The following is a 14,573-nucleotide window of genomic DNA, read 5'->3' on the forward strand; positions in this document are numbered from 1 at the left end:
ACCTGGGCTGTTCTATGATTCTATTAACTCTTTTTAATATCATTGAAAGTTTAATTAATTTTTTCCCTTTTAATATTGCAGGTGTGGCCAGGGGAAACTGTGTTCCCAGACTTCACCAACCCAGACTGCACTAGCTGGTGGGTGGAAGAATGCAAACTGTTTTATAACGTAGTGCCATATGATGGGATTTGGATTGTAAGTAATTCAGAACTTTCATTTTTATTTTTATTTTTAAAAATAAACAAGGATAGATGTTTATCAAATTCAATGTGCATTGAATTTGAAAAGGATGTTTACTATTACTAACCTGAAATCAGCGCAGGATGTGTATGTCTTCTGTTGAATTTACAATTCAAATCTGAATTTTAAACTTTAATTTGAATCTTTAATCATGGCTTTTAAATGATCAGTGTGCTGTTTTTTGGATGTTCAGTGACACTTTAAAATGCTTCAACTGATGAACCATTGCTAAAGGCAAATGCTAGCACACTCCTGTACTCAGAATGGCAATATTTGGAGACCTGCATACCTGCTCAGTGAATGAACAGCTCCTGAATACAGGGTATAATACATACAACTATGTAACTTTGCTCCAAGTAGCTCATGGAATTTCCAGTTAATGCATCTACAATTGTTATTCCAGATAAGGATTTGGAAAAATCAGGCTCCCTAGACAAGTTCTCCCACAAAAGGACTAAAATAGAGTCTGGCACAGTGGATTTTAGGTACAGTTCATGGGAATCAGATGAGATTAAGAACCATTTTGACTGACTAGATTAGTTTTTTAAAGGAATATCCCATAGTAAAGCTGCTAAAAGCGAGTGCCTGAAGGAAATCTGTACTTAAACTTCTCAATCCCTGTCTCAGCGCCTTCTTCTCACCTTTATTCTTTTTGTGTTTTTCCTACTTCCTTTTACTTAAAGATAAATACATATTTAAAAAGAAAACAAGAATCTATTGAATATTTTGCCATGCATTTTAAAAAGCTGTAACAATTTTAAATTAACCTGTATGGCAAAATACAGTCGTTCAGCTGCTATGGGATAGAATGAGTTTTTCTCACTTATTTTTGCTGACTCTGTGGTTCCATCAAGTCAAGCTATGAAGTGTAAGACTGCACAGCTTTCTTACAGAGAGCAAATAATTTGAGTGAAGCAAATTGGTCGCTAGACTCCAGTGCCTCCATGATGCTCTCTTCTTCCATGCATGTTCTTCCTGCAGCACCTTCAGGGACGTACATAGAAATGCACTTACAGCACTGCCAAATAAAATATTCATGGGACGAGACAGCAAAGTTTGAATGTATAATGGCTTGGAAAGTATTATACAGGAGATGTTTAAGAATATCTAGTCACCTTGTGTATTTTGACAGAAAGTCACAATGTACAGATGCTGGTTCTGCATTTCTCTCCAAACACACACTCCACACCAAAGACGTTTCCTTGAGAGATGTGTGGAGTTGGTCATAGGTAGGGACAATGAGCACCTTTTGCAATTTCCTTCTGTGGAGGGATAAGGTGCAGCGCTTGCGACATGGCGCTCACCTGCATATAAAAGTCTGTCCAACACTGACATATATTAATACAGGAATGGACCAGGTCAGTATCTGAGTTATATCGTTCTTGCCTAACTATATGGTAGTAGTTCTAAGTAATTATTCCTTAAAAGGTAAGAGAATAGATCGTAAGATTTTGTTAGGAAAACGTACTTGAGGAAACTTTATTACCATCTGCATCTTATCTTTTCAGGATATGAATGAAGTATCCAACTTCATTAAAGGCTCAAAAAACGGTTGTGCGCAGAATGACTTAAACTATCCGCCTTTCACTCCCAGTAAGTCCATCTACTTTAACCAGAAAACAAAATATCAAAAAGTTTATGAATTACTGTGCAACTGGCTACAAGGATGCAAAGTGATTTTAGTGTAGTTCTTATGGGTGGAATTTGAACATTATTATTGAAAGAAAATACTGGTATACTTTGGCCCTTGCCGAAGGTGTGGTTTGTATAACTGTTTTTTTTCCCTTTTCAAATTATTACTGAATATTGTTGTTGTCTTAATTATGTCTGATAATATAATGATCATCTTTCACTATTAGTAGTTTTCGAGATGTGTGCAGAACAAAAATGAAGTTCATAGTTTGTATTAATTAGTAGGTTTAAGTAACTATTGCCAACGTGTTGTCAGATAATGATTCAGAAATTTAGAGCATAGTTCTCAGTTATTCCTTGCATGGGTGCAAAGCTCAAGAGTAGAAAAGGTTACAGAGCAAAGATGAATCAAACCAGCAGCCAAGAGCAGTATTTTGTTTTTGTAGTAGTAGTACTGACCTTAGTGCAAACATTAAAGAGAACAGAGGGCTTGAATGTCATGAATGTGCATTAAAGAAAAGATTGGAAGAAGTCAGAATCTAAATGTGCTTTAAAAGTGATATTTGTATTCCTTTATTGAAGGTATTCTTGATAAGCTCATGTTTTCCAAGACGATTTGTATGGATGCAGTGCAGAAGTGGGGGAAACATTATGATGTCCACAGTCTTTATGGATATTCCATGGCCATATCAACACAGAAGTAAGGAATGCATCCTAAAATCTTTACAAAAAGGTTTCAGAACAGTACATGGCCTGCATTTTCCAAAACAGCAATAGATTTCACTTCTAAAGGAACCCAATTCCTGGAAAATACTGGATTATATTTAAACTAATATATTTAAGCAAATCTACTAACTAAAGTTGGTAATAAAAGCCACACATTGGTTGTCAAAGCTGTATAGAAAGATTATTTAAAATTAATGTCTTGAGCTTTGCTAAAAGATACTTGGTTAACTGTAAAGGAGTCCATGTCCCTGGGATGAGTAATTATTGTAAATCAGTCAGTGTAAAACTGCCTTATATAAAACAATTGATGTCCGAGTTGTCTTTTTTTCTTTGCATAATTCCAGTCTCGTTTCCTTTTAAGAGTCATCGAAGCACTGTTTCCTGGAAAACGAAGCTTCCTTATTTCAAGGTCTACTTTTGCTGGATCAGGAAAGCACACAGGACACTGGCTGGGAGATAATGCAGCAACATGGGATCACATAAAATGGGCAATACCTGGAATGCTGGACTTTAACCTCTTTGGAATTCCTTATGTATGACATTAGTTTGTGACGTTCTTTCAAAACATATGGATAAACAGTAACTCCACCTCTGCCATAACGGATTATCTAATCAAATGCTATCTAGATAACCATCTTACATTTTCAGCTCCAAATTAATCCCCTTTAGGAATCTGGTTTTAACATTTTTTTCCAATCATTCATTTTTGGTTTAGGCCACATTTTGATTACTGTGGTTGTGTGTGTATGGTGAGATAAATGTGGGTAACAAACGTGTTATCTTATATATCCCAAGCTACCTGCTAGTTCTAGTAATTTTTAAACACTAGTGAGCAATGTGAAACACTTTGCTGTTTTTCTTATCATTTCAAATTAAATAGAGACATCCATTTATAAGGGAAATAGCCAAATTCCTTTCTGTGATTCAAATTTGTATGACTTTTGAGCTTTTTCCCTAATGTATGCATATTAGCACCAAATAGGAAGGTAAAGGTTTGGAAGAAATAAAATGATAGGTAGTGTTAGCTAGTAATCAGTTTAATTTTTTTTACAACATAGTTGAACTTGAAAAAAGAAAGGTACAAGCGTGTTGAATGGCTCGGTCACTCTGGCTAGCAATGAAGGTTGAATTAATGCATCTCTGAAAATGAGAAGTTTTGTGTAGAGATTAGAGGTCCAGCATACTGCCTGTCCAACATATTCTGTTTTCATTTAAAGATTGGAGCAGATATTTGTGGTTTCTTTGACAACACCACAGAAGAACTTTGCAGACGATGGATGCAAGTAGGAGCATTTTACCCATTTTCCAGGAATCACAATTGTGAAGGATTCATAGTAAGTTGTGCTTTTTCTTACAAAATGCTTTGTGTAACACTACCACATTCCCTTTAATAGTATCACTAGTAATCATTACTATCACTGATGATTATGAGGCTGACCAGTCTGAAAATGGCAGAACCTTAAGCTCTCTTTATGAAATCCTAGATCCGAGAGGTTCAGCTTCATAAGGGTTAATTGCATATACTTGAGACTACGCTTGTTTGGCAACAGTTTCATCACCATTGGTTGTGCCTACCACCAAGGGTAAGCACACACTGCTGTGTGACCCATCAGATTGACTACTGGGAGACCTTTAGCATGCACCTGATTGCATGCCAGGATGAAACCCGGGCTAACCCTGCTGTGCCCTCAATCCAGATGGGCAAGGAGGGACGTGCAGTGCAAAGCACGGGCAGCCTGGAGGAGTAGGACCTCAGGTGACACCACCTTGAAGGCAAACACCGTGCAGATGTGCTCCATTGAATTTCTGCCTCTCTGAAACAGCAGCCACATTTCACATGTTTGGCAGAGTGTTTTCTGCATGATGAAAATAATAATAATCTGATATATGTTTTCAGCCTCAGGATCCGGCTGTGTTTGGACCTGATTCAGTCTTGGTGAAAACCTCCAAGTATTACTTGAATATTCGCTACACTTTGCTGCCCTACCTGTATACACTCTTTTATAAAGCTCATACTCAAGGAGACACAGTTGTACGGCCAGTTTTGCATGAGTAAGTTTACTCATCAGCCTTAGTGATAGTTTTATGAAGAAAAAAATCAGACACATTAAATGTTGTTAGGGACTATCTAAACACAGTCTGTGAAAATGCACATTGGAATATATATAGACAACTTCTCCATTCATGAAATACCATTTTGGAGTGATCAGAAGAGTAATCAGAAACTGTCTCTAATTTCTGCATATACGCATATATTATTGTCGGTCACTCTTACGAGTTGCTATAAGATGTTATTGTCATTGTTATTGTTATTCTCCACCATCATATATATATATTAGAATATATGTTTCCCTTGCCTGGAAACTCTTGAATAAGCTGTGTCAAGAACACGCGCACACCTACAATTTCACACGTGTAGAGAATACTAACTAAATCAGTAAGACCTTACCTTCTCATCTTCAGATTGCCTCAGATTAAAAAAAAAGGGGGGCAATTTTGATCTGACATTCTTCAGTCATGATTTTAGACAATCAGTACCCCGAAATATTGGATTTGCTGATGATGGTATAGTTCATAAAAAAACCAGTAAATGCTATATCCTTCCTGTTTGCCCAGGTTCTACTCTGATGAAGTGACGTGGAGTGTGGATAGGCAGTTCCTGTGGGGTCCTGGGCTGCTTATTTCCCCTGTACTTGACCCGGTAGGTCTGGCTGTTTTGGTACCTATCTCATAACCACTTCATGGGGCACAGGGACATGTCGAGTCACCAGTTCCAGCTCTTTTCTCTGGCAGGGGACTGCAGCATAAAATCCCCAAGGTACATTATTCCTGTCATTCCTTTATTGCTCTGATTAGAAACCACCTTCCAGTTCTGAGCCTCTGTTGTTCAGTCTTGTGGCAATTCTGTTATTCAACTTAAAGGTTATAGCTCTTCTACTATATATGTATTTCCTGCCAAAATCACACTCTCCCTCCTTTTTTATGCTGAACAAGCTAAACCACAAAAATAGGCTCTGCCATTTCCCTGAGAATCCCAGGAAATTTGCTCTGGTCCTATTCTAGCCTGAACTCTTCTGTCTTGACCAGTCCTGTAAACTCTATTTGCAAAAAGATTGCAGAGGGCCTTGTTTATTAGCATTAACAGCTCTATCTCCAGGGCAAACATGTTTTTTGCTAGATCCTTAGATTATATTTATTTTTTCATGGGTACATCACATTACTGACTTATGGCTGTTGACGGATTCTTAACAAGCCTAGGTTTTGCTTCTTTTTTTTTTTTTTTTTTTTGCTCCTTCATTTATTGCTTCCAGTGAGAGAGCCCACAGCATATTGTTATCACTGCCAAAATGGAAAATCTTGCACTTTGTGCTATTAAATCCCACTCCTATTTTCTGATCCTCTAGGGAGTCAAAGTTATTTGGTCTGATATTCTGATTCACCTCAACTTGTATCACCTCTGCGTTTCATTCGGAATCAGCTTCTCTTGCTGCATTTCAGCTTGCCTAAGATGCAACAAGAAAACAAATAGATCGTGGCTTATTCTGTGGCAGAATCTTGTAAATAATGATTGTTAATTCCAGTAACACATATGCCATGGAGAAACACAAAACATTTGTTAAATACATAAAAGGAAAGCAAGAATCTGAAAGATGCCAGCCCAGAAAAATGTGAAAATAAAGAAGATATAGAAATACTTGTGGATGTGATCTGAGCCACTGGATTTGAAGCATTGTGCCTTTGGGTTGCATACAATGAGCTGCTGCATTGTAGAGCCGCGATGCAGTTGTCTCCCAGTAGCCTTGCAGAAATTGTTCTTAGATTGCTGTCTTTCTTTCTAGACATGATCATAAAAACCATTAAAGAAAACAGCAAAGAGGAGAAGTATCAATGATTTTCTCAATATGAACTTTAGTTTTATTGGAAAATTTATTTTATTTGATTAAGTTGCCTTCAAGTATGAAAGTGATTTGTTTGTTCACCTTTCAGGGTGTGGATGCAATTCGAGCATATATTCCTGATGCAGTATGGTACGACTATGATACAGTAGGTAAAGGCAGAGGATACTATGGGGAGATTTTCTAAATGGCTATGAGAGAAAGTAAGACTGTCAGCCCTGCTCTGGTGACAGAGGCCTAAAATAAAGCCCACAGGAAGGGAATGGTGAGGCGAGGAGTAAAGAGTTAAGTGCATGAATCAACGCCTCAAGAAAGCACAGAGATGGGAAGACACATTGAGTGGAAACTTTAGCGAAGACCATGTTTGAAATAAAATAAAATAGAATAATTCTAATTATAATATATGAGTTTGCAATTATTGTTTACTAATCTCATTTCTGCAAATAAGTTTTCACGCTGCTGTGATGATCCTTTTGATGGGTGAAAAAGGACATTTTTCACATCAGATTCCCATATTCATGTCAGAGTCCCAACAGGACTTGCTCTCTGCGTTGTCTGAGCCAAAACTAAATAGTGAGAGAAGTTGATTTGTGACATTAGATCATATTGACATGCAGTTGTTTTATCTTTGTGTGCCCATTGGCACACAAATGTTTACATAACTTAAGCCTTTTCTAAGCATTAAGATGAACCTCAGGACTTAAGAAAACGTTTAGAGCAGCGAGTAATGCAACATACCCGTTCTCTTTTACATCCCTGTCAATAAGGGGGGAAAAATCTCAGCAAGAAAACAATGGGCCAGTATGTACCTGCCAGCAGACAAACTGGGACTTCATTTGAGAGGAGGCTATATTTACCCTACTCAGCAACCAGCTAACACAACAGTTGCAAGGTATGCTTCAAAACCAAATGCTTTTACATTTTTTTTTCAAGACTGGGCTGAGGACTTTCAAATTACTAGCAGCCCATTGCATTTAGCATCTTCACCTTGAAATATGGGAATAACTGTGAGCCACACCTCACTTCCACAACTCCTTAAATTACAGGTTCAGTGATTAATTACAGGTTTATTTGCACAGCATTTTGTAAACTTGCTATGTATTTGAATCCATTTACATGAAAATGAAAGGCAACGAAGGACTAATAGCTAAGGCAATTCTCAAAGTACTGCAACCCTGTTGAGCATTACGTTCTTAACATGAACATGAAGGATGCATTCAGACTGTTTAGATATTTGTTACATGTGTTAGACACAAACCCTTTCTTTCCACAGTCGCAAGAATCCAATGGGACTTATAATTGCCCTGGATGATAACAATGCAGCTTCTGGGGACTTGTTCTGGGATGATGGAGAATCTACAGGTGAGCAGTTATCAAAAGTGAAATAAGTGTGAGTAACAAAGCATTAATACGTACAAGTTTCAATCTTCCTGCTGATTTCATGGAGCAAGAATAAGACATTGTTGTAACACGGTATTAATACTTGCTCGTACATCAATACTTTTTCATCACTTTTAAGTGGAAAACTGTAATTATTATTAATTTATTTTTTTCTTGTTCAGGTTTCACTATAGCCTTAAATATGTAAAGGTTTGGTACATTAGCATGCTGACTGTTAAACCATGCTATCAAGATTGATATATATCCCTGTATATATCCAAATTAGTTTCAACGGATGCAAGAACACACAGAATTAGTGTTCGACACTAAGAATTGGTAGAAGGTGAAAAAACTAGCACTGTTATTAACTCTCTGGAATTATTTAAATTGCTTGTGAAAACAGTAGAAATTTTGTTAACTCAAAATGCCGTATTGGAGCCAAGGTTTCTTATGCCACCTGGTTTCCACAGCATACTGGTGTGTAAGCACGTGAGTAAGCGTGTACGGGCTATATTTGTCATGTTGCCAACCTCAGCTTTAGTAAAGCTGCCGGAGAACTTTTTTCCCCCTGGGATAGTCACTATGATTATGCCGAGGCCTGTCAACCTCATCTGTTGCGATGCACTGGCATCGATATTACCAGTATCTTACCTCAGCAGTTTTTTTTCTGTCAAACAATTTACAACAAACATACTTTTTTTTGTTTAGGGTAAGATTAAGGTCGCAACTTAATTCAAGACAAGTTTAAAAAAAAAAAAAGACACAAACCTGTAATTTAAGGTTAAACGTGCTTTTGGAATACCTGCTGTCTAAGGAAAGCAGAGTTTATTCTAGAGCAATGGAAGAATTTTGCAAAAATTAGATATTTTCTTCATTTTAATCTTCAGATGAAGGAAATTTTGGAAAATGAAGTATCTTGAACTGTGGGATTTTCTGTGGGATTTCTGAGGATTTAGTTCGGCATCTTGTTTCCATTAAACTAAAAGGATTTGGGGTACTTAAGTCCTTTAGGATGCTTTTGCAGCCTTTGTCCTTTATTACATACTTTTTAGAAAAGTCAGCAAGCAGTTCAAAGGGTTATCTGAAATGATTTTTTTAAGAACCTTTACAGAATACTCAAGCTTGTATTAAAATGATTTAAGGACTTTATTGTTTTATTTGCAACGAACCATAACATTCAGAGCTCAGGACTTTTTGGTTTATGGCATATGCCAGTTAATACTGTTGCATTTCAAGTAGACCCGATCTTCTCTAATTCATGTCCTAGACTGCTGCCAGTGGCAAAAGTGTCAGGGCTTTGTTTAGCTGCACTGGAATCAAATAGTTAAAAAATAGGAAAAACTGCAACAGTAAGAATGTACAGATACAAATGAAGTTGGGAGTAATATTACCCTTGAGGTAAAAATAAATAATGCTACAATATTATGTGCATGTTTAATTTATAATCCTGAAAATTAGGTAGAGATCTTTCAGACAGTGATTCATGGAAGTATTTTATACACAAGGTGTCTAACTATGCATACATGTTTTCAGGAGAGATCTTTACATGTTCAGGAGATGACAGAGATTTTCTCATCTGAATTAACCTCACCACTCTCCATCCACAGGTGGTATCTGAATTGGTTCATTCTTACCTCTGTCTTCTGATACAACTAACCAGCTTTTAGATGCTTAAGCAGTCCAGTTTCTCTGGTTTATCCTCCAGTTGCTAAAAGCTACCTTTATCCTTAGTCACAATCTATTGGTTTCACTTGTGCAGGGTCCAGGGTTCTGACTAAACTTCCATAAAAGTAAGCAGCTCTTGGGGTTCAAAATTGCATCCCCCCCTTTACTAATTGCATAGCTACCTTGTCCTCTACATTATGCATTTGACCTGTATAACTGCCTTTTGTTATTTTAACTATACCAATCATATCTCCCAGAAAAACTTCCAAGCCTCTACTTTTTTAAATTTTGTGGAAGTTTGGGATGCTTTTAAGAAATAGAGCTGTGATTTGGCTGATTATTGCTGCCATAAATATTGAAGGCCTTGGGTGGTTGCTCTATGTATGGGTGATAGCTATATGTACTCCTTTGTCAAGGCCTAAAATAACAAAGCTATTTTTGTACGCACTTTTGTTGAGAAACAAAACAATAAAACATCTTATGATTTTATTTCCTGCCCAAAACTAAGGTTGCAGTCTTTTCAGGGAAACTGTTTACAATTTGCTTGCAATGACAGCGTTTTTCTTTTCGTACATGGAAAAAAATACCAGATTGCTTGACTCAACTTTTGTATTTTTTTTTTTCCCAGTGCTGTATTATTTCCTCTTTTATGGTTCTGTGGAATAGACTCTTAATATTATTGTCATTTTTACATGAAAACCCCTTATATAGGGTATTTTAAAGGATTAACTTTGAGCCATACGTCTCCATTTAAGAGACACTAAGAAGGAATAACAGTAAAATAAAAAATTAGTACATTTCAGAAAAGCTGATTTCAATGAATTTTTGGAAAAATTTGGAAAATTAGATCTCCTGGTAGACTGGCCTAAGGAAAAAAAAAAAAAAACAAAACAAAACAAAAAAGAAATTTCACTTCCTCAAGGAAACATTAGTAAATATTTGGGTTGCTCAGTGCAGCCTCTGAGTGCAGTAATGATAATAACGAGCAATTTATTGGTCTCTAGCAGTGACACAGTCTTGTTTTTAATGCTGTTCTTTTCTGCACTGCAGGTGTAAATTCTTTCTTTATCTTTTAGGTACAGTTGAGAGTAAAGCCTACATTTATTATGAGTTTACAGTTTCCAGTGTAAGTATTTTATTTTAAATGGTCTTATTTTCATTTTCAATTTTTATCAATAGTATCTTCAAAGGGCATTTTTTTCTTCCTCCTTATTACCCTATAATATTTACTGAGAAGCAAAATATTTGACAAAGTCAAAGAGGAGTTATGTTCAAAATACTGTAATTTAACTGGGATGAAAATCTGGTGTTTGTCTTTTCTTCTCCCAGTTAATATAAGTATCTAAAGAACTCCTGTTTCCTTTCACATAACAAACTCAGCAGCAATATTTATTGAGCAAGAGAACTATAAAGCATCAGTAGCAGGTTAAAACAGAGTCAGAAAGGAGGTGAATGTAGTGTTTGGGCTTCTCAAAATATTGGAAATTTGAAAAAAATCTCTGTAAAAATATAGCTGAATGTTTCCAAAGGGTGAGAGGAAGACCTATGCCTTGTCTGAACCCACAGAATCTACTTCATGACTAAGTTTTAGTTTTTAAATTTTTTTAAGCTGAAACTGCCTTGGCAGGGTTAATTTATGGCAGAGTGAAGTCCACATAGTGTTTCTATTCAATATTGTCCGGAGCTATCATATGACAAGGATTCCAAGTAATATGATAACATATTTTTGGTATAATAATAATATCTGCTAAAGGTATTCTTTCCCTTGCCATGGTGAAAGAGCAAGGCAACAACTGAGAGAGAATGCATAGAAACATGGGAGTGGAAGCAAAGGAATAGAAGGTGGAAGCACATGCATTAATTATTTTCTTTAATCATTACATTAATATGTAATCATGTAATCATTTGTAGATAAGAAACCTCAGTTACTACTGGTGTTTGAAACTCTTTTAGCTAAATCATCAGTTGACTGTAATGATGTTGAATTAAAAATTAACATAAACTTTCACATGGAGAGTAATAAGAAACTTACACACTGGCATTTGTGACAGCCATGGTACAGTTCCTCTCTTTGGACTCTTAATCTAATAATAACTAATGCAATTGAATAGGAACTGGTATTTTTATAACAGGAAAAGTGAATATGAACCTTCACTGGTTATGTCCCGGGGAGATCACGGCTGAGTAGAGGTTATCTGCCCTGTCACAGACCCGTGTCAGCCTTTTCTTTTTTCCAAAACAAGCAAAAAAAGGAAGCTGAAACAACTATGAAGCATATTACATATATGTTAGAAAAGCATTATTGTAGAACAACAAGCAGGACAATAATTAATATGTTAGGAAAAAGGTATTGGCTTACTTTATGCTAGAGTATGAAGATCTAATTAGAAAAAAACATTAAATCAGGAGAATTTTTGGCAGTTTTTTTTATAAGAATGTGATCACTATATTATTTTTCAGAATGTTCTTCAAATGAATGCTATAAACAGCAATTATGCTGATCCAAACAACTTGAAATTTGAAGAAATCAAGATACTGGGAGCGCTCCAGGAAATAACAGCAGTTACTGTATCTCAGAACAATGTTGTGGAAAATTTCCCACTTAATATCACTTATTATCCTCTTGAAAAGGTAAAACAATAACAGGAAAATGGGAAGTAAACATCTTTGAAATTGCATCACCGTTATTTTATATATTGCTAAGAACAGTACTCAGTACTAATGTTGTTTCAACGGAATACACCGTGTATTTTATTACAGAAAAAAATTACAATTGCATTCAACTCAGCTGCATAGAAAGTGCATCTAAGTTTTGCTCGCAGACCCTCAGTGCTACAGAAAGTTTAGTTATACAGTTATTCATGTAGCAAAATTTAATTTCTAAGAGGAAGAGTAGCTTTGTGATTTTGTTTGATATTGGAGGAAGATACAAAGTATGTATGGTTTAGATGAGTATTTGTGCATTGATTTTTAAAACAAAATCACTTTATACAGAGTTTTTCACAGGATGAATACAGGAAAGCAGCAACACAGCATCTTTCATGTGCAAAGCAAGTGAACATGCTGTTGCTTGCAGGAAGCTTTCATGAAAGTGCTTTCCCACACCGAGGATAGTGCTGGCATTGCTTTGAACTTGCATTGTACACCCTCTTTAATTATTACAAGCACCTGAGTTACCCATTATGTAATCTCAGTTACTAATCAAAATAAAAATATTTTAACTTTTTCTTACCTCTTGCATTCATATTTCAAAACATGAAGGAGCATTGCCCTTATCTTTATTCCTGTTTGCTTCCAAGGAAGCTGTGGGGTTGACTCTATTTTTTTAGATTCTTAATTTTTCAGATTTTATCTGCAAGAATATCAATTGTGTATTATTTGTAAAAGTGAGGCTATATCAAATGTTACAGGACAGGTTTTTTTGTGAGTTGTCACATAGCAACTGAGGACCGGCATCTCTGCTGACTGAAGGAAAGATGATTGTGATGTGGGATTTAATAACTGTTTATTGTTTAATATTTATAGGTTGCTCATATAACAGGACTTCAGCTTGAACTGGGAAAATCTTACACAGTAAAATGGACTCAACAACTGAGTGTCAATGAAAGGTTTAATTGTTATCCCAGTCCCGATCCAACACAAGAAAAATGTGAACAACTTGGCTGTGTCTGGGAAGTAAGCAAAAATGATTTCTCTAAACTGATGAGACAGAAGTGTTTCCAGAATCATAGCTTCCTCGTTATAGTTGTTACAGTGGAAAAAATAGTCTGGCAGATTTGTCAGATTTAAATAAAGTGGGGGCTCAGACAGCAGCAGGCCTGTACTAGCAGATTTTATTTCCCTCACTAAAACTAAGGTAGTTGGCAACCGTGTAAGCTCTTCCAAAGTATATCAGAAATTGAGGAAAAATGTGGTGTTTTTTGAAAGATGGAAAGAAATAATATTAGCTTTATGAAAAAATGGAATAGGCTTGAGATGAACATCTTCAGCTACCACCTTCTGCTTCACTGTGGCCTGAAAGGCTTATCCCCTTTGTCTCACCTTCATAGTCACTGAGGCACATTTTAAGTCAAACCGACTCGTCTGGAGTTGTTTGAGAAGAAATCCTTGAATCCCCCTGGAAATGTTGATTCCTATGTGATCTTAATTGTTTATATCCATGTCGAGGAGGTATTTCCAAATCATAATCCCCAACATGCAGTTCTTTACCTCATAGTTTTATTTATTAATATCTCAGGGTACATGGGAGCAGCATGCCCTGGCAGAGTTGAACTTCAGAGGGTCCCTCCAATGAAATTACTCCATGCTTCTCTAAATCTAAATTTTACAGCCTGAACATATATCCTAGGCATGAAGACCAAAACTCTCTGCTAGCTACTCTTGAACCAGCAACAGCTGAAGTGGTTGATGGACTGTCCTGATTTTGTTGCACTATCAGGAATATTGTTTGTAATTTTGGACATTTGGAAATGGCTTTTTGTGTGGAATCAAATTCTGGTCCTGTTATGGACTGGGTATGTTTTGAACACTTGCTCAAGTGGAAAGGTGCTTTGAATTTGATGACGACAGATGAATAAATAAATATTCATTAGTAATTAAAATGTGCGGAGCAGTCATAGTTTCATTTGAACAACTAGGCAGGATTAATGGTACGTATCCAGAAGTGGAAGGCTAATGCATTAACCTACATCAGCTCATCTAACCTCAGAATACGGAGTTTGAGTGCTTATGTTCAATTGTAGCAGGAACCTGAGGGTAATTCTGATCTTGCTGTGTGGAGATCTTAGATAAATAGGATGCAATTCTCAGTGGATATTTTAAGGATAATTCGTGTGAACAGAGCCAATGGAAAGGTCTCATCTGATGTTGCCTAAATATCTAATGAGTTTTTGGCACATCCCCTTGTGTGAGCCAGAGACCGGAGAGCAATGGGATTAAAAGGGAGGAAGCTTTAGGAATTTCAACAGGCCAAGACTAAGCCATGTTGTGGATTTGAGCTGAAGATCACAGATACAGGGAAATTAAATCCACCTT

The 14,573-nt window shown here is 36.4% G+C and overlaps 1 protein-coding gene across 2 annotated transcripts in view; it reads left to right on the forward strand.

Annotated features, from left to right (window-relative positions):
- Window positions 1–14,573, forward strand: part of SI (sucrase-isomaltase) — a 50,088-nt gene that overhangs the window by 14,826 nt on the left and 20,689 nt on the right. For both annotated transcript variants that reach the window (XM_075157444.1, XM_075157443.1), the window contains 13 exons: window positions 82–195; window positions 1,749–1,833; window positions 2,455–2,572; window positions 2,960–3,131; window positions 3,816–3,932; window positions 4,496–4,650; window positions 5,215–5,299; window positions 6,586–6,642; window positions 7,262–7,386; window positions 7,768–7,856; window positions 10,616–10,665; window positions 12,000–12,170; window positions 13,065–13,214. In XM_075157444.1, coding sequence (XP_075013545.1) covers window positions 82–195; window positions 1,749–1,833; window positions 2,455–2,572; window positions 2,960–3,131; window positions 3,816–3,932; window positions 4,496–4,650; window positions 5,215–5,299; window positions 6,586–6,642; window positions 7,262–7,386; window positions 7,768–7,856; window positions 10,616–10,665; window positions 12,000–12,170; window positions 13,065–13,214 — 1,488 coding nt within the window. The remainder of the gene's footprint in view (window positions 1–81; window positions 196–1,748; window positions 1,834–2,454; window positions 2,573–2,959; window positions 3,132–3,815; window positions 3,933–4,495; window positions 4,651–5,214; window positions 5,300–6,585; window positions 6,643–7,261; window positions 7,387–7,767; window positions 7,857–10,615; window positions 10,666–11,999; window positions 12,171–13,064; window positions 13,215–14,573) is intronic.

This window comes from Calonectris borealis, chromosome 9 (genome assembly GCF_964195595.1).
Source record: "Calonectris borealis chromosome 9, bCalBor7.hap1.2, whole genome shotgun sequence".
NCBI lineage: Eukaryota > Metazoa > Chordata > Aves > Procellariiformes > Procellariidae > Calonectris > Calonectris borealis.